The sequence below is a fragment of the Artemia franciscana genome, chromosome 17 (genome assembly GCF_032884065.1).
Source record: "Artemia franciscana chromosome 17, ASM3288406v1, whole genome shotgun sequence".
NCBI classification, from domain to species: domain Eukaryota; kingdom Metazoa; phylum Arthropoda; class Branchiopoda; order Anostraca; family Artemiidae; genus Artemia; species Artemia franciscana.
The window spans coordinates 37,609,011-37,634,801 of record NC_088879.1 but is presented as its reverse complement, the minus strand read 5'-3'; the positions used below and the strand labels follow the sequence as shown (position 1 = coordinate 37,634,801).

At 35.5% G+C, this 25,791-nt stretch overlaps 1 protein-coding gene across 3 annotated transcripts in view; it reads right to left on the bottom strand.

The window, feature by feature from the left end:
- The window catches only part of LOC136038217 (uncharacterized), a gene marked incomplete in the record, with an annotated part of 124,171 nt that overhangs the window by 33,432 nt on the left and 64,948 nt on the right, over positions 1–25,791 (bottom strand). For all 3 annotated transcript variants that reach the window (XM_065721304.1, XM_065721305.1, XM_065721308.1), the window contains 2 exon segments: positions 5,041–5,193; positions 19,183–19,311. In XM_065721304.1, the coding sequence (XP_065577376.1) occupies positions 5,041–5,193; positions 19,183–19,311 (282 nt within the window).

Here is a 25,791-nt window from a genome sequence, read left to right as displayed (position 1 = left end):
CTTACTATGTAACCATTTAAAGAGTGTCATCAGATAATATTGCTACCAGAGATGAGATAAAAGCGAGAGTACCATTATGGCTAGAATATGGCAACCTTCATACATGATGAAAAGTTCAAAATCAGGGAGAGGAGGGGGGTACAAACCTAGGGGGATAAATATCCATTAAAATATCCTCTCTCGACCTGACGCCCCTGTCACTCACTCTCGATTACTTTAAACTTAATTGAAGTTTAAAGATTTATTTATTCCACCAACATCTGTATTTTGGGTATTCAAAGCATCTGCATGATCCCAGTCGAAGAGTGTTTTACCCCGACTTTCGATTTTTTACAAGGTTCTCTCATAGTCTTTGCTGTATTCTTTATGACGAAGTCCTGGCATCAGTGTACGAAAATGAAGAAGAGGGTGGACACTTTCCCTTTTCTGAACTAAAGAGACAAAGAAGGTGTTTCGAAAATCCAAAGAGGGAGAATTTTTCAATTTTTTGAATGAAAGTAAAAAACAATATTTTCAAAATACTTCAACCCCTTCCCCACTCCCCAGTTGATATCCCTGAAGATATAAGCATTGCTAAACAACTGATACGAAGTTGAATTTAATATTAATCCCTTTTTCTCGCTTAATTACAGTAGTATTATCCTCACACACAACGCTTACTTAACGTATTCTCACTAAAGTTTTTTTTTTTTTTTAACAGGAATGCCTGATCATAATCAAAAAACTCAGTACCAGGGCCGTAGCTCCAGTATTCTTATTGAGGATGGCAAGAAGGATTTATATCCAGAAAGTTAAGGGCATGGGCTATATGATTTTTTTTCCAAATTACTGTGGGGCAACTGCCCGCCCCCCACAAACGACGTGACTGCTCAGTACTAAAGGGATCTGATAATTGAGACACTCATCAACAATTAATCTAAGCGTAGGAATTTTACAAACGAGTTTTCTCTCCTTCCTAAGACCACATTCTTCTTCTCAAAATGCTTTATCTAAAGCATCCCTTAGTCAGATAAGTAGGCCCTATTAACATGCTAAGAAATTTAATTACTACCAAAATCAAGCTAATGGCTTTATGAGTATTACACTTTCTCTTATGACCTATCTTATCCCCTTCCGTCATCATCAGAGTTGCCACCGCGGTCAGTTCCTAAAGTGTAAAAATTGCCCAAATTTGCGTGCTACACAACAATTTTTGCTTTCGCAACGTGTGTCGCGGCTTGCATGCAACATGCACATGGTCCGTATATGTGTACTTGGATTAGTTTCAGATTAAACTTTTCCTCTTTTCATGTTTGGTTGTTTCTAACTTAGCGCCATTCTTTCCAAACGAAAACGTCAGTCCTTGATACTATCAACTTAGCGCAAATGTTCCGACAAAAATACGGGAAAAACGCGCTCAGCTCTTTTTGTTAATTTCTTTGCCTTTTTTCAAAATCTTCATTATTTTGTCCGAGACAAAAAGAAAAACTGAAGTACAAAAGTGCTACTAATTGGTCAACGCATGGGAATTTTTGCAATTCTAATTCAATTAATCTATTCTCCTGATTTCGGGTTACAGCTTTAAATATTGCAATTATCTTCATTTGACGTTTATTCTATGACAAAAAGGTAATGCTTAATTCACATTAAATAAAAAACAAGCTTTTTCAACTGAAAGTAAGGAGCAACATTAAAACTTGAAATGAACAGAAATTATTATATATGTGAGGAGGGTTGCTCCTCCTCCACACCTCACTTTTTACGCTAAAGTTTTTTAAGTACTTTAAAAAAAACATCTAATTGTTCTAATTAAAAGTTCTAATTCTAATTAAATTGTTCTACATAGTGTTTCAGGAGTCGTTCTTAAAGAATTGGGACATAATTTAAACTTTAGCGTAAAGAGCGAAATGTTGAGAAGGAGCAACCCCCCTCATATTCGTAATAATTTCTGTTTGTTCTAAGTTTTAATGTTGCTCCTTAGTTTCAATTGAAAAAACTGGTTTTTTGTATATATTTCTGATCTTTTTTTTTCAGAAATGCCAAGAAACCTGGCTACATCTCCCCAGAAAAATCCCTACTCCCTATGGATTTATTCTCTAGACAATTCAATCCTGGTGATAAGTTACCCAGGACACTTAACCTTAACATCTCCACGCGTAAAATTGAATCGACAAAGAGAAAGCAAGAGAAGAAGAATTTCGCATAGGAATTCAGGTAAATTCTCCCAGTGTAAAACTGCCCCTAAAAAATTCACCCCTGAAAACTTTCCTCCCCATGGAAAATCATCCCCTTGGAAAATGCCACTAGTACAAAATTCACCCCCCTCACCTGAAAAATGTATGCATACTTCCCAATAACGAATACTATACGTAAAAAAGGGCAAATTTTGTAGCTTAAAGACCTTTCCCTAGGGGCTGTGAGAGGGTCATGATATCCCCCAGAGCATAGTTATTCGGCCTCTCAACTATGCTGAACAAAATGACTATCTAAAAATTTCGAGAAAAAGGGCTAGTGAGGGGGCCTAGTTGCCCTCCAATTGTTTTGGTCGCTTGAAAGGGGCACTGGAACTTCCAATTTCCGTTTGAATGATTCCTCTAACGATATTCTATGACCACTGGGTCAATATGATCACCCCAGAAAAAAAAAACTCATCCGTGATCATTCTTCTGGCAAAAAATAAAAAATTCCACATTTTTTTTCAGATAGACGCTTGAAACCTCTACATTATGATTCTCTGATACGCTGAATTGGATGGCGTGATTTTCATTAAGATTCTATGACTTTTAGGTGGTGTTTTTTCGTTTTTCAAAAATATGGCAAAATTTTCTCAGGTTCGTGATGAGTAAGATTATAAACCTAATGAAACTTATTAATATGAAATCAGCCAACTCCAATTCTTTCGATATACCTATTGGTATCAAAATTCCGTTTTTAGAGCTTTGGTTACTATTGAGCCACGTCGCTCCTTACTTATTGGTTACCACGAACTGTTTCATACATCAATTTCTACCTCCACCCTCCCCTCGTCTCTCCTTTAGAACTATTTCTGTATTTCTCTGAAGGCTCAATGAGAGTTGGGATGTTTTGGCATTAAAAGACCCCTCGGAGGCATCTCCCTCCTTCCCCAACTAGCAAATTTTTTTTTAAGGTCTAAACAGATTTCACTGTCTTGTGTATATTTTCGGTTGTTTTACCCAAATATTTGCGAATAAGCGCTTTAAACCCCTAAAATGGAGTTCTCTGATTGTTCTGGAGTTTAGTTCGATGTATAACCTTCTTTGGGGGGAGGGGTGTCTTTAAAACATAATCAAAATTTGAAATCGATATTTAACCCCTCTTGATTTATGGGAATATTTCTGGTCTACGCTGTTACTATGAAAGTAGAGAGTAACATAAACCCCAAAATGAGCAGAATCTATTCCGTATAGGAGGGGGACTGCCTCTTCCTCGTTCCCACCTCCCCCTCATGGTCTCAGAAATTTTGGAGGGTGTTCATTGCGTCAGAAATTGAAAGTTAGTCTCTTTTTTTACAATTCGAAAGAGATTGAAGACCAACCAGCCACGGGGGGCGGCATTTTCCGGGAGAGTAATCACAAGCTATCGTTTTTTAAGGATTGGTTTCCTTCAGATTGAAAGTTTACATTTAAACTGTCCTAAATTTGCAATCTACTTACAAATTTTTAAATTGGGAAGCACGGCAATCCTATTCAAGACAACATGTTTTGAAGTTGTAATAGCAAGGCTTAAATTAGTTTTTGGATATTAATAAGCTTTGAGGAAAAGACATTATGATTAAAACCAGTTTAAAGCGCCCTTTGGGGAAGTGATGTAGCTGAGCGATAGCCAAAAATGTAAGTTATTATATTTCAAGAAAGGTTTCATAGAGAAGTTCAAATTCCAGTTCAATAGCAAGAAATGTGTTATAAAATTACTAGCTGTGCGACAAAGGTAAAAACTCCAGAGACAACTTTGCTTGTTAAGGGGAGCCAACGATTCACAATAGTTATGATGATGGAGAACTATTTCTAAGAAGTCGTGCATCTGAGGCTCACACAGCAGCCACAGCTTCTCCCATTGTCCAGTCCATTTAGAGCTTCACTGTTTTCTCCCTCTCATGAAGTTCTAACTTCTTTCAACTTCTAGATCTTTTTTCTTAACTATTCCCACCAAAACTCGTGGGCATCATACCTTTCATTAGAAAGATTGCTGCAAACATCAATTGATGCTAACATACTGAATTTAAATTCAGTAGAGCACTTGACTTGACTTAAATTAATTAAGAAGGATAAAAATTCATCTGTTTAGATCTTGGTAATTTTAAAGACGAGTAAGGCAAAAGGTCCTAACTTTTTCCGAAGATGGTGATTAAGGATTTAGATAGGCAGTTTTATTAGAAAACTCAACGACTTTAAAAAATAGAAAGACACAAAAGATCGTACCTCCCGCCTACAAACACAAGCTTATCTGCAGGGAGGAGACAAAAAGTAAAAGAAAAGACATAAAAAAAGGTAAATGACGAGCAACTACCCTCCACTGATTACCCGCCAAAAAACCAAACTAAGCCACAGTGTCTGTCCAGTAAAAAACAATGCCCCACGCAGGGGCATTAAAAAAAAACACGAATATTTAGAAACCATTTTTTTCATGATTTTTCTGATGACGCTTAGCGAGTTGGCTTTTCAGCTAACCCAGGCAGGTAGCATGGGAAACAGTCAGAATTGAAGTCTGATCAGATATTTGAAGTGAATGGAATTTTACGTTACCAGAATCCCCCCAACATTTTACCATTGTTAAAATTTTAATGTTTGACCCCTAGATTTTTTTTGCCCCTTTCCCAGATTAAAAAAAACCATCATCTGAGAAAACCATCATTGAAAGATGCCTCATATTTACTATTTTCTTAGGAAAATAGCAAAACTGCCCCGTCCTAGATTTTGGGACATAAGTCCCCCCTCACCCTCCATACCCATGCGAAATAATTATATCCTCTGTATCCAATAGAACAAGATACCAAAGCGAAAAACAAGAAATTATGATGATTAATAGTACAACGGGACTTACCATTATTTTATGTTGGAAGTAGTCTTTGGAGGTAGCAAACGTTTTTGGACAAACTGGGCAATTAAAATGGTTCGTCTGTTGAATTGATGCAGCTGAGTGGGCAACCAGCATATGAGCTTGAAAATCAATACGACGAATGTTGGCATTACAGAGCTAAAAGAGAAAAATATTATTTTTCTGACTTTTTTTTTTCTAAGAACGGTCGTGGAAAAGAGAACTTCCGGAAGGAAACAATTGCACTGCACATAAATACTATGTAAACATAACGTAACCTGCAGTTACTTTTTGGCAAATTTCACAAATCTTGCTTACCATAAGTAATCTTATTGGTCACAATAGAATTGGTAATTTTTAGTCGTAATTTGGAATAATTTCCAAACTATAAAATGTACGGTAGATCCTTTAGAGACGATATGAAATTATTTACAAAATATAACGAATCTTAAAGAATTATGAAATCCTACATAGGCTATATTAGCCGCATAAAAACATCGTTTATCTAGTTTCTTCATAAAGAATTTCTATATAAAATTTTCTACAATTATTTTTTTTAATTCAAATTTGTCATTGAATTCTTAATAGCCTATGATTTATTCTTATCTATCTGATACACAATAATTAAATTTTAACTTTTATGTCAAATTTAAATTTATATTTGAATTTGTTTTTCAATTCCATTTTTTATTGAACTTTGGATAAGATCTTACTTAACTAATAATCAGTAATTGAATGTTACCTCCTTCGTCAAACTTAAGCACATATTTCAAACATTTAAAACATTTCCCACATCTTTAACTACTTCAGCTTAAAAATGAATATCCTTTCCAAAATAGATGATGGTAACAGATCTAATTTTCTTACGATCTGCAAGAACATGGATTTTCAAATCTGGCCATTGAGACTTGCGGGGGGAAGGGATATTTGTTGTTGTTGTTGTTAAACAAAGACACATAAAGTTTTATTATCTAAATGGATCCACCTAGCTATTTACCTATTTAATGAAACGAACGCGCTTTCTTTTTTTTTTTTTTAAACATTGACACAAAATACTAGCCGAAGATTTTGAGAAGGCAAATACTTTGCAAGCCAATAGTCCTTTTAAGTTGCTTTTACTAATTCATCATCTCGTTTTTACTAAACTCATGTTTCTTAACTCACTGTCTTCTCTGTTATTTGTTAAATTTGTACATTTGATTTTTCGACCACTTTCAAATGTTCAGTTACTTCCAAATTTTATCAATATATGCACTTCCGATAACAGTTAATAATACAAATCGTCTTATATACTCCCCTTCCTAACGTTTGACAAAAAATACTTTTCATATAGAAGATGGTATAACACACGAATGGGGTCATATAGGACAGTTTACAAACATGATGTCACACTAAAAACTTAAAAAAATAAAATTATGTTGAATATCCTCTTTTTTTTTACCATGATGACGTCATATATGATCTGCCCCTTCACGTAATATCAAGAAAGTGTGTATTCCTTATCTTGGAAGGCTGAACAAAGACACCACGTTCTTCGGTTTTGACATAACCAGACTACTGGTGTATGAGCATATATGATTGAACTATACGAAAAGCGACTAAGGGAAATTATTGATGGATTTAACTTTCTACGAATGCCTTATCCTGAATTGGCAATGTTGCTTGAGTCTGATTATAGAAAGAATAGTCGGAATTGAGCAGTTCTGATGCTGACATTAAACAGCGCACACATGCAATACAGTGAATCACATCTTACATTGATTATCTTCTTAAACACCCAACTGAACGCTGGTAGAAGAAATTAGGTTTACGTTTATGTAACGAATTCATATAAGCACCATTGAATAATAGTATAACTTTAATGGAATTAATACAACCAGGAAAAATGCCCCATTTTATACACTGATTGAACAGGCACACCAGATGTTCTGGTACAACTGGAAACACATGTTTCAAAACTTTCAGCAAAGAACAATCACTGCTTTTAGTTTACTTTTCATCCTCCAAACTGTCTTTCAAAGATCTTCAGCATTTACTGAATGCACATAGGCAGAAGCGTCCCTATCAGCAGGTAAAAACTGAAAAAAAAACTCCTCTTCATAGTAACAAGCTCTTAAATCTGCCACGTTTGCCCCTATAGTTGCAAAACAGTCGCACATCCTATCAGCCATTTCTTGTGGCGATGAGGTAATCTGAGGTAATTGATTTCCTGGTTGAGTGGATTACTGAGTTGACTGTTTTCCGGGTCTTTGCAGGATTCCCTTCCAGATCCTTCTCATAAAAAATTAAAATATCATAATTTTTATTATCCGCATCTTTAACGCAAAATGTCAGAAGCTAACAGCCTCTATATCTAAAGGAGAGTATCTTAGTCAATGTGCTGCGTAACTGTTAGTACAAAGTGCATTCCTGAATTTGCGTTTATTACTGAGCCATAGAAAAACCCATGTTAATAGAAACCTGGATTATTTTGTTGTTAGTAGTTAAGGTTTAGGAGGTACCTTTCGTATCATTCCTCTCCGCCATTTCCAAATTTGTAATAAACTTTTACTGTTAAGATTACCCAAAATAACGGTTGTCATTTGTAAATCAGTTTAGAATGGTTCAATTGGCTAGAGAGAACACAAAATCACATATCTTATTCAAGTTTTTTTTTTTTTATTCTAACATATATCAGAATCCACCTTTTCTTCTTTAAAAACAAGCAGGGTTTAATACAAAATCCTTTTATCAAGGGACAGCAGGGTCTTTCAGATTATTTGTATTCTAGAGAGCTAGTTTCTATTCTCTGAAATTCCCAGCTGCAGACAGCCAATTAGAAAATTAGACTTAGGTAAACATTGAAATATTCAAGATTTGAATCATCCTAGAAGATGAAAAAGTATAAAAAGAAACCAAAAGAATAAGGCTAGTATAAGACCATAAATTAGCTGACATTTCAGACTGATATTCAAAATCAGTCTTAAGGGCCCAAATTAACATTTAGGTGGTATATACTAAAAAACTTAGGTGGTATATAAAAAAAGCATGAAGTTAAGATGAGTAAATTTCGCAATTACGAGTTGAGTCTAAAATAAACAAAATACAACTAATGTATAATAGCCAAAGGAAGAAAGAATGAAGAAATATTGACAACACTCTGGCTTCATTTTACAGATAGCTAAAATTACCGTTTTTCTTTTAGAGCATTTAACCACATCAAACCCACCTTTTGAATATGTGGTGTTTGGGATATAACTTGAGTTAACACTGTATTTTGTAGATGGATACAAATATTAACAGCTTTTTATTCAAATTATTCAAAAATATTCAGATTAATATTCATAATTTTATTCAAAGTTTATGCTAACACTCAATGAATGGTTATCAATTCTCATGTGTTAATGTGCTTTTTAGATAATCTAGAGAAAAAAAAATACCCTAAACCATTTTATTTTATGATGCTGATTTTTTTTTTCTACGAAATTTATATTTTTTTTATTCCAAAATATGTATTTAGCCAATCCGAGCTTTTACTATAGCTTCTGCAACAACAACTACTGACAACTCAGGGAAGTACCAAACAGCTTAAGGCCAACAGAGCTACACACTTATCTCCTCGATCCAAACCTATTCAACACCCCCCTCCTTAAACTCTCCCAAGAAGTTCCAATTTCCATTTAAGTCCTTCCTTACGACCTCCTCCCACCATATTCCAGGACAATCTACTTTCCGTGTGGACCGAAGAGGCCAACCATTTTCGGTAATCTGTCACCTCAGGATCTCTGTCAATCTTTGGTAATCTGTCATCTTTCATCCGCAGAACATGCCCAAGCCATCTCAACATTTCTCTCACTATAGCCCTAGACAGCGGGTTAGAACCACATTTTTCGTACAACTTGCTGCTTGAAATAAGGTCGGTCAGAAGAAAGTACCCCCTAGTACATGGTCAACTTTATTTTTAACATCAATAGCAGCACTCCTATACACCCTAGTATCTTGTATCAATACTGCCATTCTTCTGTTTACAATAATATAATCAATAAGGTTGGCCTTCTTAAAATCACGTGAGTACCATGTTAACCATAGGGCCCTTTCATAGCCAAATAAGTGTATTGGTTATAACTAGATTGTTATACCTGCAAAATTGCATTAGTACGTTTTTTTTTCCTAAACAAATTTAAACAAGGCAAGGATACCATCTATCTCTGTTTCTACTAATCTGGGCATTAAAATTTCCCAATAGAAACACCATATTCCTACCCTGAGATCCTGTCTCTATTATTAACACCTTCTCATCCTACACTAGACTTAGCAGCTTCCTTGCTCATCATGAGCCCTACTCCCTACCTATAGGACCCATCCTTCCCGCCTGAGTACATAAATTCAGTTTACTACCCCATGGAATTTGAGTTTTTGAAATTCCTAATAAGTCTAGTTCAAAACATATGAATACATCAGATAAAATTTTGAAACAATAGATGTTTTTTAGTGTTGCAACACTCCAAGTTGCAATTTTCATTTTGTTTAAACCATTGAAGTAACTATGGGCTCAAAACACTATATCAGAACTATTTGTTAATTGCGTCATGATTAGAATCAAACTTAACCCAACATCTTATTCTAAACATAAAGGGTTTATGCTAACAATCAATAAATGATTATCGTTTCTGCCTTACATGTGTTAATAAGCTTCTTAGCCAGTTTTATACAAAATTGTCTCCCATCGTTTATATTTTTGATGGAAAAATGTTCTTTTTTTCAATTTAAAAGTGTTTTTGACTCAAAAATGCGGATCTATATTCACAGTGTATATTCAAAGTATGATGAAAGCATTAACGATAGGAGGATGTTGTTTAAGGTTCTATCATTCACATTCCTTAAGCAAATCAGTACCTAGACAAAAGTACCTCAATGCCTAGCCAATGTGCATACCAATACATAGGAGCAGGGGGATATAGAGGATGATTTCTCTCTTAAAATCAATATTAAATATTACCTTACCGATAAAAATTGAAATGAAAATGAAAAATTCGATTTTGAATTAAAATCAAATAGTTGTGGGCATCAAGCCATGGCTAATTGTAGAAAAAGCAAAGACAGATAGTCCGATGAGTGAGAGGCGAATCTGGAATTAACCCCCTCCCTATTATGATTGTATAAAAATGATGTATGAAAATTTTAAATTAAATTAAAATTAAAATAGATCATTTTGAACGTCTTTTTAGATTAGACTTTTGTGCACTCATAATACTAAACAAGAGCTAGGAGCTCATATGGCACTTGTGACGAGGCCAGAAGAGCTAAGAGCCAAGAGCTCATATGGTACGAGCTCTAACAAAATTCTAAGAATCAATAGATTGATTTAAAAGAAAAATCAGAGGCTTAATGTCGGTCGGGATTTAAAATAAGAGCTCTGAGTCACGATGTCCTTCTAAATATAAAAATTCATTAAGATCCGATCACCCATTCGTAAGTTATAAATACCTAATTTTTTCTAACTTTTACTCTCCCTTTAGCCCCCCAGATGATCCAATCTGGGAAAACGACTTTATCAAGTCAATTTGTGCAGCTCCCTGACACACCAACCAATTTTCATCGTCCTAGCACGTCCAGAAGCACCAAACCCGCCAAATCACTGAGCCCCTCCCCCCAACTCCCCCAAAGAGAGCGAATACAGTACGGTTACGTCAATCACGTATTTACGACATTTGATTATTCTATCCACCAAGCTTCATCCCGATTCCTCCACTCTAAGCGTTTTCGAAGATTTCCGATTTCTCCCTCCAACTCCCCCCAATGTCAACAGATCTCGTCGAGATCTAAAATAAGAGCTCTGAGACATGAATTCCTTCTAAATATCAAATTTCATTAAGATACAGTCACCCGTTCTTAAGTTAAAAATACCTCAATCAATCAATCAATCAATCAATCAATTTATTGATGCTAGAAGAAAAAACTATAACAAAAGTAAAGGGGTTACTAGGCCCAAGAAGCTTTGCTTGTAATGGACCACAGAGAACAAGAATAAAACACTATTATAAAATATATACAAAAAAAAAAAAAAAAAAAAAAAAAACACTTGAACAAGACAAGGACATTGAATAGATAGGATATTTAACAGATAGAAGATTTAGAAGGAGATTTAACATATAGCTGAAAATGATTTTAAAAGAAGAGAAGAGACATACAAATTAGGAAAGGATTAATAAAGAGAGAAAAATTATTGAATTGGAAAGACCCGACGAAATAATGCTTTTGCAGAAAGAAAAAGAGGGACATCCGAAGGGATGGAGTTCCATAATAGAATTGATTGATATACTGGAGACCTCTGGGCTGCTGTAGAAGATCGTTTTGGTAAAATAAATCGTCGAAAAGAATTACGTAAAGAAGAAAAGTACCTACCTGAGCCTGTTCGTGAGAAAAACGGCTGTAGGGGCGGTGGGAGAGTACCTAGAAAAGCAGAATGCGCAAAATAAAGAGTACTTTTACCTATAATATGATCCAGCGGAGCTATTCCAGTATCATTATAAAGATCAGAGGAAGGGTAAAGCCGAGGGAGAAGAAAAATAGCCTTCACTGCCCTATTTTGGGCTCTTTGAAGTGAGCAGAGAAGAGATTTATTAGTATTACCCCAGACAGAGCAGCAATAAGAAAGGTAAGGATAAATAAAAGCATAATAAAGAGAAACCATAATATCAGGAGGAAGAAATGAGTTAATCCGGTGCAACATTGAAGACTGGCGGAGGATTAAGGAACGGGTGTGAGTTATATGCGGTTTAAAAGAAAGAAAACAGTCAAGATACACACCAAGAAATTTCACCACAGTAGCTTGTGGTATAATATCATTCCCAAAAGTCAGGGTGATTGGCTCCTGTACGTCTCGCATACGGTAAGGGGTCCTGAAGTCGACAATGGCACTCTTTCGGCTGTTAAGAGCCATAACATTTGACCAGCACCAATCCTTTACTTTATCAAGAAGACCTTGAGCTATAGAAGTGGCAGATGGTAGGTCCATTGCAGCAATGAAAAAGTTACAGTCATCAGCAAAAAGAACAGGGTGAACATGGGGATGAAGACCATCAACAAGATCATTGATGTAAATTAGAAATAAAAGTGGTCCAAGCACAGAGTCTTGTGGGACACCTTTTAATACAGGCAAAGTAGAGGAAGAAGTACGGTTAACCAAAACATACTGAGATCTCTCTGAGAGGTGGGACCTAAACCATTCTAGTGGGACTCCATGCACTCCAAATAAAGATAGTTTAGACAGAAGAACATTGTGGTCAACCATATCAAAGGCCTTTGAAAAGTCAAGAAATAGACCCAAAACACACAAGCCCTTGTCCAGATTAACACGCACAAACTCAGTTGCATCAGAAAGTGCATGCAAGGTAGAGAATGAGGGACGAAAACCATACTGATGGTTAGTGATGAGAGGATTTCCAGCAGTCGAATTAGTACTAAATACAAATGAAGAGAGTCGACGATACACTACTTTTTCAACAACCTTTGAGATGACAGGAAGAAGAGAAATAGGTCTGTAATTTGAAATTAGAGAAGAATCACCTTTTTTATGCAAGGGTACAACGGTAGCAACTTTAAATAAATGAGGGAAAATACCAGAAGAAAGAGAGAGGTTAGTTATGTGTGAGATGGGATGAGAAACAAACTGACTGATTTTTTTAAGGACATTATTACTCAAACCAACTCTATCAACTGAACAACTGCTTGGAAGCTGAGAAATAATACTAGAAATCTCAGTAGTACTACATGGGGAAAGGAAAAAAGACTTTTCTGTCATAGGAAAACAACTTACTCTACTCGGGGGTGGAATGAGAACTGAGGGAAGTGTGGTGAAATACGAATTGAAGGAACTTGCTAAGGATTTTTTGTAAACAACAGATCCATCAGCTTTCCTATAAAGAGATGGGGAAGATTGTTTGAGTTTCTTGCGGGAGAGAGCTTCATTAATTACAGTCCAAACCTTGCGCAAATTCCCTTTACACTCATTAATTCGACGCGAAAAATACAGCTTTTTTGCTAAACGAACTGAAGAAGTGAGCACATTTTTGTAATGTTTATACCTCAGAAGATCTTCCTGTGTCTTACTTTTACATGCAGCCTTGAACAAAGACGCCTTCATATGGGTTGCATTGATCAGACCTCTAGACATCCATGGGCATTTAGGTGTAAAATTCCTTGGCATCTTTCTAAGAGGAAAATGCTTATCCAACAGAGTGCCCATACGACACAAAAATAATCTAGTTGCACAGTCAGCATTATTAGCTTCAAGAACACTAGACCAATCATTACTCTGAAGACTATGTATTAACTTAGAAATTTCTCTATCTGTAAAAGTTCTAAAAGAAGACTCGCCTTTCTCATCCACAGTAATCTCTGTTTTAGGCACAGATAAATAGATAAATAGAATAAACAGATACAGATAAATTAGATAAATAGGGAAGTGATCAGAAAGATCAGTGAAAACAAGACCAGACGAGAACTTCAAATTAGGAGAATGAGAAGTGAAAATATTATCTATTAAAGTGGCAGAATTTCTTGAAAGGTCAACACGTGAAGGAAAAAAAATTCAAGGAAGTAGCCCAGAAGAAGAAAATACATCAAAAAGATGGTCACATTCATCATTTGATCCAGCATTTAACATATTACAATTAAAGTCTCCCAAAACACAAATCCGTTTTTTAGAGAAAGTCCCCACACCAGAAAGCTGATCAAGCAAATCACAGAACAGATGTGTTGGAAAAGGAGGGGGCTTATAAAACAAACAAACAGTATCACATGCAAACTGGCTTTTCAGATCAATAACAAGAGAATAAACTGTCCTACTATTAGACACCACCGATGTAAACAAGGATTCAAGATCAGATCTTCTACAAAATTCAATAATAGATTTTATGAACAAAGAAATACCCCCCAGAACACTTTGTTACCATTCTAGGGACATGAATAGCAATATAACCATGCATGTCATAAGCTGTAAAATTATCACTGTCAGATAACCATGTTTCCGTCAAGCCTATGACATCAAAAGGGCAAGAATTATCAGACCACAGATACGATTTAAGAGTGTCCCACTTATCTCTTATCCCACGCCCATTCAAACAAAAAACATTAAAGCAACTGTTTGAAGAGAGTGAGGGCATAATATTTATCACAATAATCAATGGTGGTGTGATAATTACAGCTAGAACTAACCATAGATTCAAGGAGAGGGTCAAAAGTGTGTGCCTCTTTTTTACCAGCACTACTTGGTTGATCAAATATAACTGAATTAAGAATAGAAGAATTCAAAAGGAAAGAGAAATCACCCATATTTATCTCAGACATACAATACCTTCACAAATGACACACTATCCATAGTACACTTGAAGGTGATGGAATCATAAACAAAGAGAAAGAAATATCAGTGGGATGGCAAATATTAACCAAAGAAAAGGGTCAAATAATGTGGCACCAGTCAGGAATAGATGAGCTGCGAGTGTTAAGGCGTGACAAACAATGACAGAAATCAGGCTACGTAAAGGCAATAGGATCTCAAACAAACATAAAGAGACATTAGTAGGATGGCTCATAATATTTGAAGAATAGGCTAAATTTACAATATGGGACCAGTAAAATTTATGTGAGCTGTAAGTGTGCTGACATGACAAAAGTGTGATAGAAAATAGCATACATGAAGGTGATAGGAACACAAACAAATATAAATAAATATCAATGGTATGACACACAATGTTGAAAGTATAAGACCAAAATAGATATGAGCAATCAAAATTATGTGATCTGCATGTGAACACACAAAACAAAGATATGGTAGAATTAAGGCAAAATAAAGGTGATATGATCACAAACATAAATAAGGAAATAATAGTGGGATGGCATATATTTGTCAAAATATTGGCCAAAAGTATAATGTGGAGCCATTCAAGATTATAAGAGCTGCAATTATGCTGACATGACAAAAATATGATAGAAATTGGCCTACATGAAGGTGAGAGAGTCAAAAACAAAAATAAAATAAAGAAAATTCAGTAGGATGGCATATATTAATCATATTATTGGCCCAAAATATAATATGGGACCAGTCAAAATTTCATGAGCTGCAAGTGTGCAGACATAACAAGAACATTCTAGAAGTCATGCAACATGATGGTGATAGGATCACAAACAAACATAAAGAAAAATCAGTGGAAAGGCACATATTAATTAAAGGAGTGGCACAAAATATAATGTGTAACCAGTTAAAATTATGTGAGCTATAAGTATGCTGACATGACAAGAGTAAAACAGAAAGCAAGCTGCATGAAGGTGGTAGAATCACAAACAAACATAGAGCAATATTAGTGGCAAGGGACATATCATCCAAGGTATTGCCCCAAAGCATAATATAGCACAAGTCAAAATTATGTGAAGACAGTGAAGAGTGAAAGAGGAAAAATGTAAGAACATAAAATAAATTCATACAAAAACAATTCAACACATTATAACAAAGTGAACTAAAATCCATCACTTTAATTCTCTGCATTTGCAGCACACAAATCAATTTCATCCTGATCACTGAACTTAACTACTCTTCCAGACTGAGTTTTATACAGGATATCACCTTTACTAGACCAAACATTACGTAAACCAAGCTTTGACTTGGCATATGAAAGAAGCTGTAAGCGTGGTTTTGTAAGCATCTCAGAAAATAGTGTCCCAGATCCTTTCAAATCCTTCTTTTGTCTGAGAAGCAGTTGGCGAATTCGTAAATTACAAAATTCTACAACTATGGGTCTGGGTTTGGCAGATGGTTTGCCAATTCTTTTGGCTGAGACAACATCAGACTGGGTAATTGGTATACCAGGAAATTTCACAGCACATAGTGACATGAACTGACTTTCAGTGTTTTCAATGGGGGCATCTTCTTTCACCCCAAAGACAATAATTTGGTTGCTCAAAGCCTGCTGTTCAAAACGATCATTTAATCTTGCCCGGTTAGACTGGATAGGCCTGAAAGAGCTCTCAAGGTCTTTCATTGATGACCCTAGAGTAGTCAAAGAAGATTCAATTGAAAATATGCGTTTATTATAGCTTTCAAGGGTCTTATCAACTAGACTACTGAGATCTAGGCTGAGGCCAGCATACACATCCTGCTTGATTGCATCCAGCTTATCTGAAGAAATAGTGACATCATGTTGAATGAATGCCTGTTCCTCTTTCATTTTGGTCACAGCCTCAAGTAACCCTTTCACTGAAGATTTAAGGCTGTCAGGATGCAGTGAATCTGCTAACATTTTGTGTTTAATTTTTATATTATTCATGTGGTTAGTCAGCATGAGTATTTGCTCTGAGACGGATTCTGATCCAGAGAATTGGAGTGAGCTGTCTGACCTAAGTTCACGGGGTGGCTTGATTTGACTTTTCATTACTTGCTTAATGTGAACAACAAGACAGGTACAGAGTAAGCAGTGGTATATGGCAGGCTGGGTATAAGGCAGGATAAGGTTCACAATCTAGCAGAAAATTTCAAATAACAAAGCAGGAGCAAGTTAAAATTAGCATAGGTCTCACCTGATGAGTCCCCTCTTACACCCCAGGGGTAGGGGCTGCTAAGTATGCCTGCCTTTACCCACTGGTAAGCAGGCAGAACCAGTACTTCGGGATGCTTAAAGCGTATCTAGAACTTGTGCTTATTCTTCCCATCAAGTTCCGTCCTGATCTCTCTAATGTAAGCGTTTTTCCAAGATTTCTTTCCCTCCTCCAGCCCCCTGTGTCCCCGGATCCAATTCGAGTCGAAAATGGAGTATCTGAGACATAAGATTCTTCTACACATCAAGTTTAATTAAGATCCGATCACCTATTCGTAAGATAAAATACCCCAATTTTCACGTTTTCCAAGAATTCCGGTTTCCCCCTCCATCTCCCCCCAATGTCACAGGATCTGGTCGGAATTTAAAATAAGAGCTTTAAAGAACAAGATCCTTCTAAATATCAAATTTTATTAAGACTTGATCACCCGTTCGTAAGTTACAAATATCTCTTTTTTCCAAATTACCCCCCCCCCCCCAACTCCACCAAAGAGAACGGATCCAGTCCGGTTATGTCAGTCAAGTATCTTAGACTTGTTTTTATTCTTCCCATCCAGTTTCATCCTGATCTCTCCGCTTTAAGTATTTTCTAAGATTTCCGGTCCCCTCCCCCCAATGACACTGGATCCGGTTAAGATTTGAAATAGGAGATCTGAGTTACGAGATCCTTCTAAATATGAAGTTTCATGAAGAACCGATCACTCCTTCGTAAGTTAAAAATACGTCATTTTTTCTAATTTTTCAGAATTAACCCTGCCCCCATTTCCCCAAATAGAGCGGATCCGTTCCAATTATGTCAATCATGTATCTAAGACTTCTGCTTATTTTTCCCACCAGGTTTCTTCCAGATCCCTCCACTCTAAGCGTTTTCCATGATTGTATGTCCCCACAGACTCCCCCCAATGTCACCAGATCCGGTCGAGATTTAAAATAAGAGCTTTGAGACACGATATCCTTCTAAATATCAAATTTCATTGAGATCCAATCACCCATTCGTAAGTTAAAAATACCTATTTTTTCCAATTTTTCAGAATTAACCCCCCCCCCCCAACTACCCCAAAGAGAGCGTATCTGTTCCGGTTATTCAAGTCATGTATCTAGGACTTGTGCTTATTTTTCCCACCAAGTTTCATCCCGATCCCTCCACTCTAAGTTTTTTCCAAGATTTTAGGTTTCCTCCTCCCAACTCCCCCCCCCCAATGTCACCAGATCCAGTCAGGATTTAAAATAAGAGCTCTGAGACACAATATACTTCCAAACATCAAATTTCATTAAGATCTGATTAACTGTTCGTAAGTTAAAAATACTTCATTTTTTCTATTTTTCGAATTAACTGGCCCCCCACTCCCCCCAGATGGTCAAATCGAAAAAAACAACTATTTGTAATTTAATCTGGTCCTGTCCCTGATACGCCTGCCAAATTTCACCGTCCTAGCTTACCTTAAAGTGCCTAAAGTAGCAAAAGCGGGACCGACAGACAGACAGACAGACCGACAGAATTTGTGATTGCTATATGTCACTTGGTTAATACCAAGTGCCATAAAAAAAAAGAAAATCACGAGTGACTTTTATTAGAGGCAAGAGGAACCTGATGATTTAGAAACCGGAATTTCCAAGCCTGCGCATTAGGATTTCTCAAAAATTAATTTTTCCATGTGCGAAACATAAACAAGGGGACACCTCTCCTATCCTGTATATGCATAAATGTCAAACATTTAGAATTTCATTAAATTCAGCCAAGCAATTTTTTTATTACTATCTTAGGACAAATTTGGCACATCTTTATAAACTGGAGAAATGTATGTGGATGCACTCATTAAGAATGGATATTGTGCATAGCTACGCTTTACACCAAATTTTCCCTTTTATTATAATTATAACTTCCCTTTTATTTCCCTTTTATTTTATAGATTGTAAAGAGATAATTAAGAAGTTTGTGTTACAGAATACCACGCTTTATTTGAAATTTGTTTCAGCGAAGGAAAGTCTCTAACTCTTTCTAATAACTTCCTGTGAAAGCACCTATCCACAACAAGAAAAAAAACTTGCACGCAATTTCCTTATTAGTATCTTTTGAAATAAAGGCGAAAAAACATAACTGAAAATAGACTCGATTAATTATGTAACGCTTTTCCATGTGATAAGGGACTACCAAGATAGAGCTTTTTTTATAAGCTGAACAGTTTTGACAAAAGTTGAAACGCTTTCTACCTGAAAAGCCAAAAAAATCTCCTTTTTTTGGCTAAAGAAATTGAAGGTTTTATTTCAGGCTTTCAGCCAATCGGAGCATGTCCACTTTTTAAGCCTTTGTAACGTTCCATGTAATTCAAATTATCTTTTCCGACTTTAAAATATATGACACAGTATTATTGAGACACTTTAAGCAATATGACTCCATGAACACAGGGGAGGAGACTTTCTAACAAAACCATTACGATGAGCCCATTCCTCCCTGAAAATCTAACAGATAGCTACCTAAAAAGGGACTTTTTAGAATTTCAGTTGCTTTGAAACAACATAATCTGATTATACCCCCTCCTCCCCGAAAAAATAATAAATGCGTAAACATAGGACTTACATGACAATTGATCTTGCCTGGAGCTCCAAAGGACTGTTTTCCACGAAAGGTAGATGGCAGTTCAGGTGGCTTCAAACCATCATTTGCTTGTTTTTGTTTTTCCTTGCTCATAATCAGGTCAACCATTTCCTAGAAAAAAAAAGAAGTAATTATTCTCAAAAACAATATTCGAAAATTTTGGTTTGTGTATTTTTTTATCCATGAATCTGAGACTAAGCTACCATTAAAAAAAAAATCAAAAAATTGTCAATATGTATTTAAACCTACATTGAAGATTAAGTTAATTTCTAGTTTCTTTAGTTCTGCTTCATAAATTCTCTTAAATCTCTTTAGGTTTTTATTCATACAACTGTAAATTTTCAAACAATACAATCCCCTCCCCCGTGAGATATACTTCTTCGTAAGTGCATAAAGATCGTTTACTTTAAGAAAACAGAGGTATCTATAAAAGTTTTGTCATTCTAGTATCTCTAGATTTCCACATATCTTACTGAGTACAATAATTGTTCCTTGACAAAAGTTCCTTGGCCCAGGGGAATGAACGCATTATTTAAGCGCTAATTTGAGAACATAAATAAAATGTCAAAATCTTGAAGCATGGAGAAAGAAGAAACTGAACAAAAAAACAAGTACAAAATATCCTCCCCCTCAAAAAATACAAAAATATTCTTTGATGCATATTCAAGTGCTCCAAGATCCCCGTAGATTCACAATTCCTGATGTAAGTTGGTAGAACGTTCCAAGACCTAGCCCAGGGTTTATAAAGCTGATTTTTTTTTTACGGGAAATGGTTATTTTCGCGCTGTCCATCGGATATCATCTATTTGCCGCAAAATGCGTCAAAATGATTCCAAGACTACCATTGAAAGAAAAAGAAAAACATTGAAAAAGAAGGTTAGGTTAAAGTGAGTTGTAAAACCTATCTGCAACAGAATATAGTTTTTCCAAATTTCCTGCATCTAGTTTTTCTGTTTGCACTTTTATTTATAAAATGTACTGGCTTGATGTGAGAAATTTGTGTCTATTTTTGTCCGAAGGCACAAAGAAGGTCCAACTAGACTCAAAAACTAAACAATACGTCAGATTATCTTCGAAAATTAAATTTATCGAAAAAAAAAATCAACTCTATACTGAAAGCATAAGATAGCGCATTAGTCACTTTACCTTTTTAAAGCAATGTATGTAACTATTTTCAATTAATTAATTTTGAATTTTAACATATTAATAAACTCACAACCAAAGAAAGAGTTAAGATCAATAATTGGGATACAGCGATCTTATTAATACCACTTCACTATTAGGCAGTCTCCTACTAAGTCTACAATAATTGACTTGGTACAACATTTTCGAAAGCATGGTTCTGTTGTTGATAAATCTTAATTTGAAAATGTCGGTCAGCACATCGGCCTGAAAATACCCAAACTGTGCAGCGTAGCATTGAGGAAGACTCAACTATACCCACGATACCCTGACATTATCTTCCACACCTAACTCAAAACAAATTCCAATTTTTAAACTATGTCGTAAAAAGGAACTAGTAAAGCACATTCATTTACTAAAAAATTGGTACTTGTCAATTACATCGACCCTGTATTTTAGCCAAACCCTTAGAACAGTACATTCTTAATCTTTAGCATCGAAATCGAGAGAAGGAGCATTGTGTTTATTGCAAGAGTCATTTGTTCCTTTATGAAAACGACAATTAAAGATTGAACTATAGTAATCTTGAATATGTATTTTAAGCAAATTAAATATACTTTCTGCAACGTATTTCTTAATTGTCCAATAAGTTTAAAGGTTGAGTTCTTTATGTGTCAGAACAAGTGTAACTGCAGGGTACATATCCATTCTACTGAAATGGGTTGAAATCTTTCCAAACTAACCTAATAATAACAAACTAATGATGCTCATTATGTAGCATACTATTTCAAAGTGGGTAAGCATATTATACTTATAGGCAAAGACTATCGCATTAAGCGTTACAGCAATTAATGGGATGGTTGCAACTATGACATTAGACCATTTATTTTGAGATATTTTTAAAGCAGATACCTTAACCTTATAGAAAATTAATATTTTGCAGTTTTCTTAAACTAAGCTCTAATTTGTGCATCAGGTGACATTCGTATGCAATAGAGAAAGTAGCTATAACACACATTTACTCCTCTTACATAACAACAAAATAACACGTCTATATGGCTATATGGAAAGTAGCCACAACACACATCTACTAATCTTGCATAACAACAAAGAAACACGTCTATATGGCTATCTGGAAAGTAGCCATAACACATCTACTTTTCTTCTCTTACATAACAACAGCGAAACACGTCTATCTGGCTTTATTTTTGTTTTTTTGTTCCATACTTTAAAAGAAAAACCTCGTACTTCTGATTGAGATGTGGTTTGAAAAAAGGAACAGATGTAGCTGTAAATCAAACTATTCATAAAATAAAAAAACAAAGCTCAAAAATAAATACAAGAAACGAAAGACTTAATACCCAGACATTTCTCAAAAGTTACTTATTCGTATGTGGTTCACTTTAACAGTGTGCAGTCATTACAATAATGTGCCTCTTAAAAATGTATTCATTTATCAGCTGGTAAACCTAATTGTTGGTAAACAACTGTTTGCTGGCCTCCATGTGGAACCAGTTGTTGTCTTTATGTCTGCCACCATCTCCCAAAACAATATTTTATCGAAATTTTTCAAAATTCCTTACATATTCCAAATTATGTATACATTTATTATGTCTTCGCTCCACGGTAGGCCCAATGCCCCTCCTCAAAGAAGTCCTTCCAAGATGCATTTCCGACTGACCTTAAGTAATCATACCAAAAAGTAAGCAGCTAAAATATTCTTAATTCACTTCAGAGTCTGTTTCTTCGAATTTACTTTTTTTTACCCATCTCCCCCTCTCCCAAAAAACAAATATTTTTCAACAAATTATAATAATATTGTTGTATATATTGTAAATTTTAAGCCTGTTTCAGATTAAACACTTTCAATTCCGGTTCAAAAACAAAACAAAATCCAAAATTCGATGTTTATCTCTTGACGAAAGAATTAACGAAAGTAAAACGAAGCATAAACATGAATTCTGATCAAGCCCGAACGAAACAATGCGCTGGAACAACATATAAATAAATAACTGGGTCTCAAAATAATTGTTTGAAGCTATGCAACGGGTATCTGAAGACATCCTACCAAACGAGTGTTCCTCAATACACAGTTACTAGGTTTCTGTTTTTACGAAAGGATATACCCTATTGTTTATTTTTTCTTTAGTGACTTGTCGCCCAACACGGTCTGTCACAAGTTCATCGATATTTGAATATAAACTAGCTTTTGGTATCTCTATAGTGCAGTTATAGTGCTTTAATCAAAGTAGTTATGACTGCAGCAAAAGTAATCAATCAGTAATTGCAACTTTGAGAATTATCGATTTCCTTCAAAAAATTTCATTTTTCTTTTCCTTCTTGAAGCATAGTTGAAATAGCTAGCCTATCACAGTCCAACTGTTTGAACGGTTGTTTTTAAGGCATTGAGCACAAAGTCAAACTTTAACGTAAAGAGTGGAGGTTAACAGGAGAGGAGCAACCCACCTCGTATACGGATTCACTGTTATTAAAGCCTAGTTATACTTATCGTATAGAATGAGGGGATGAAGAGGCGGCATGGTCTCATATTCAGAATTAAATAAAAAAAACTAGTTTTTTTAACTGAAAGTAAGGAGCGACATTAAAACTTAAAACGAACAGAAATTACTCCGTATATGAAATGGGTTGTCCCCTCCGCAATCCCTCGCTCTTTACGCTAAAGCTTTTAATTGCTTTAAAAAGTAGAATTGTGGCAAAGAGTCAAACTTTAGCGTAAAGAGCGAGGGATTGCGGAGGGGACAACCCATTTCATATACGGAGTAATTTCTGTTGATTTTAAGTTTTAATGTCGCTCCTTACTTTCAGTTAAAAAAACTAGTTTTTTTTTTCATCTAATTTCTGAACGTTTTTGAATTAATGCATGTTTGATTTTGGCTCTCCGCACATAAATTATTAAATGAAATTTGTATATTAATTCTTTATTTGGCTAAATGGCTTTCTCTTAGTTTTGATCAGACGATTTTGAGAAATAAGGGGTGGGGAAGGAGGCCTAGTTGCCCTCCAATTTCTCGGTTACTTAAAAATCCAACTAGAAATTTTAATTTTTAGCGAACGTTTTTATTAGTAAAAAATATACGTAACTTAAGAATTAACTTACGTACAGGCACGTACGCAGGAATTTTTTTCGGGGGGGGGGCCAAAACCTTCGAAACAGCAGATATAAAGTAGCACTTTTTTATTTAGTAATGCAAAAAGCAGGTATATCGGAAAATACAGATCCTGTAGTATTGTAGCGGATGGGGGGGGTGGGAAGAAGACTAAAGCCTCAACAGTATGTTTTAGGCTCAGGTTATGTTCATAGCGATTTAGAACCAGTGATTAATCTATTATATCCCACTGAAAGGGAAATTTTAGGGTTAACAGTGCAATATGGATTCTGTGGGGGGGAGTTCTTTTATTGCAAAAACCTATATTTTAATGACAAAATGATAGTCTCCAAAATTGATCCATTAAAAGTTGTACTTTATCCTGAAAGGGGGGGGGGGGAATAAACACCCTAATATATAGGATAATTCTATTTTGCTGTGGAAAGCAAACTCTCTTTACAAGAAAAAAATAACAGCACAATTGCTAATTACTTCAAAGAGGGTAAAAAGTTAGACTGGAAATGGGTTAATAATTGGGCAGTGACTTGACCGGATAAACATGCTGTAAAATCCCCAAAAAAAGGCTTCACACATGAATCTAGATTCTTAATAAATGTCCTACTTTTGCCAGAAATCCCAAGATACCATGGGGAAACATTTCAAAAAGTTTCGGGGGGGGGGCCGAAGGCCCCAACCCTGCGTACGTGCCAGCTTACGTAACACACTTTTATATTCTTATAATTTTATTATGTATACGAGGGGGTTTGTACCCTCGTCAATACCTCGCTCTTTACACTAAATCGTAAGTTTTGTCCCAATTCTTTGAGAATGGCCCCTGAATTAGAAAGGCCGTAGAATAAATAGTTGAAATTACTAAAAATACTTTAGCATAAAAAGCGAGGTATTTATCTCCTCCTAAATACCTTGATCTTTATGCTAAAGTATTTTTAGAACCCCTCATATGCGTAATAATCTCTGTTCGTTTTACGTTTCAATGCTACTCCTTACTTTCAATTGAAAAAACGTTTTCATGTTTATTTTTTCTTTTTTTTTATAGTAATGTTAGAAAATCCTGCGCCCTTTTCATTGAGTTTTTCTTCCCCCATGACATATTCCTCGAAGAAAAGATCCTCCACCGTAGCCCCTTCCCCTCAATCCCACCCTTCAAACCAAAAAAGCCCCCTGAAAACGTCTGTACACTTTCCAATAACCATTACTGTATGCAAACACTGGTCAAAGTTTGTAACTTGCAGCCCCTCCCCCAGGGATTATGGGGGAGTAAGTCATTCCTAAAGACATAGTTATTATGGCTTTCGACTATGTGGAACAAAATGGATATCTCAAAATTTTGATCCGTTGACTTTGGAAAAAAAAAATGAGCGTAGGAGGGGGCCTAGGTGCCCTCTAATTTTTTTGTCACTTAAAAAGGGCACTAGAACTTTTCATTTCCGTTAGAATGAGCCCTCTTGCGACATTCTAGGACCACTTGGTCGATACGATGACCCCTGAAAAAAAAAGAAGAAAAAAAACAAACACGCACCGTGATTTGTCTTCTGGCAAAAAATACGAAATTCCACATTTTTGTAGACAGGAGCTTGAAATTTCCGCTATAAGGTTCTCTGATACGCCGAATGCGATAGGGTGATTTTCTTTAAGATTTTATGACTTTTAGGGTGTGTTTCCCCCTATTTTCCAAAATAAGGCAAATTTTCTCAGGCTCGTAACTTTTGATGACAAAGACTAAATTTGATGAAACTTATATATTTAGAATCAGCATGAAAATCTGATTCTTTTGATGTATCTTTTAGCATCTAAATTCCGTTTTTTAGAGTTTCGTTTCCTATTGAGCCGGGTCGCTCCTTACTACAGTTCGTTACCACGAACTGTTTGATAAGCTTTGTTTGTTTTCAGAACTGAAAGCAAAAGACATAAAAATAACTTTGTTACGTATCACACTAAACAGTATCATATAAAACACTTGGTGGTAACGAACTGTAAGTAAGGAACAACCCGTGTCAATAGTATCCAAAATTCTAAAAAAGCTACGAGTTTGAGAAAATTTGCCTGATTTTCAAACAAGGGGGGAAACGCCCTCACAATGGCAAGTGATCTTAAAGTAACAAGGACACCAAAAATGAACACCAGCTTTGCTCCCCAATCCCAAATTTCACTATTATCATGCCTTTAAAAAATCTCGAGAACTCCTCTTCTCTTAAAAAAAAATCCTTACAACATATCGAAATTTCCCTCCCGAATCAATTTCCAAATTTTTTTTTTATGCAGTTTCTCTATGAATTACTTATTGTGTTTATTCACCTTTGCTTTTGTATTAACGTCTTTATTTTCAAGCTTTCTTTTGTAT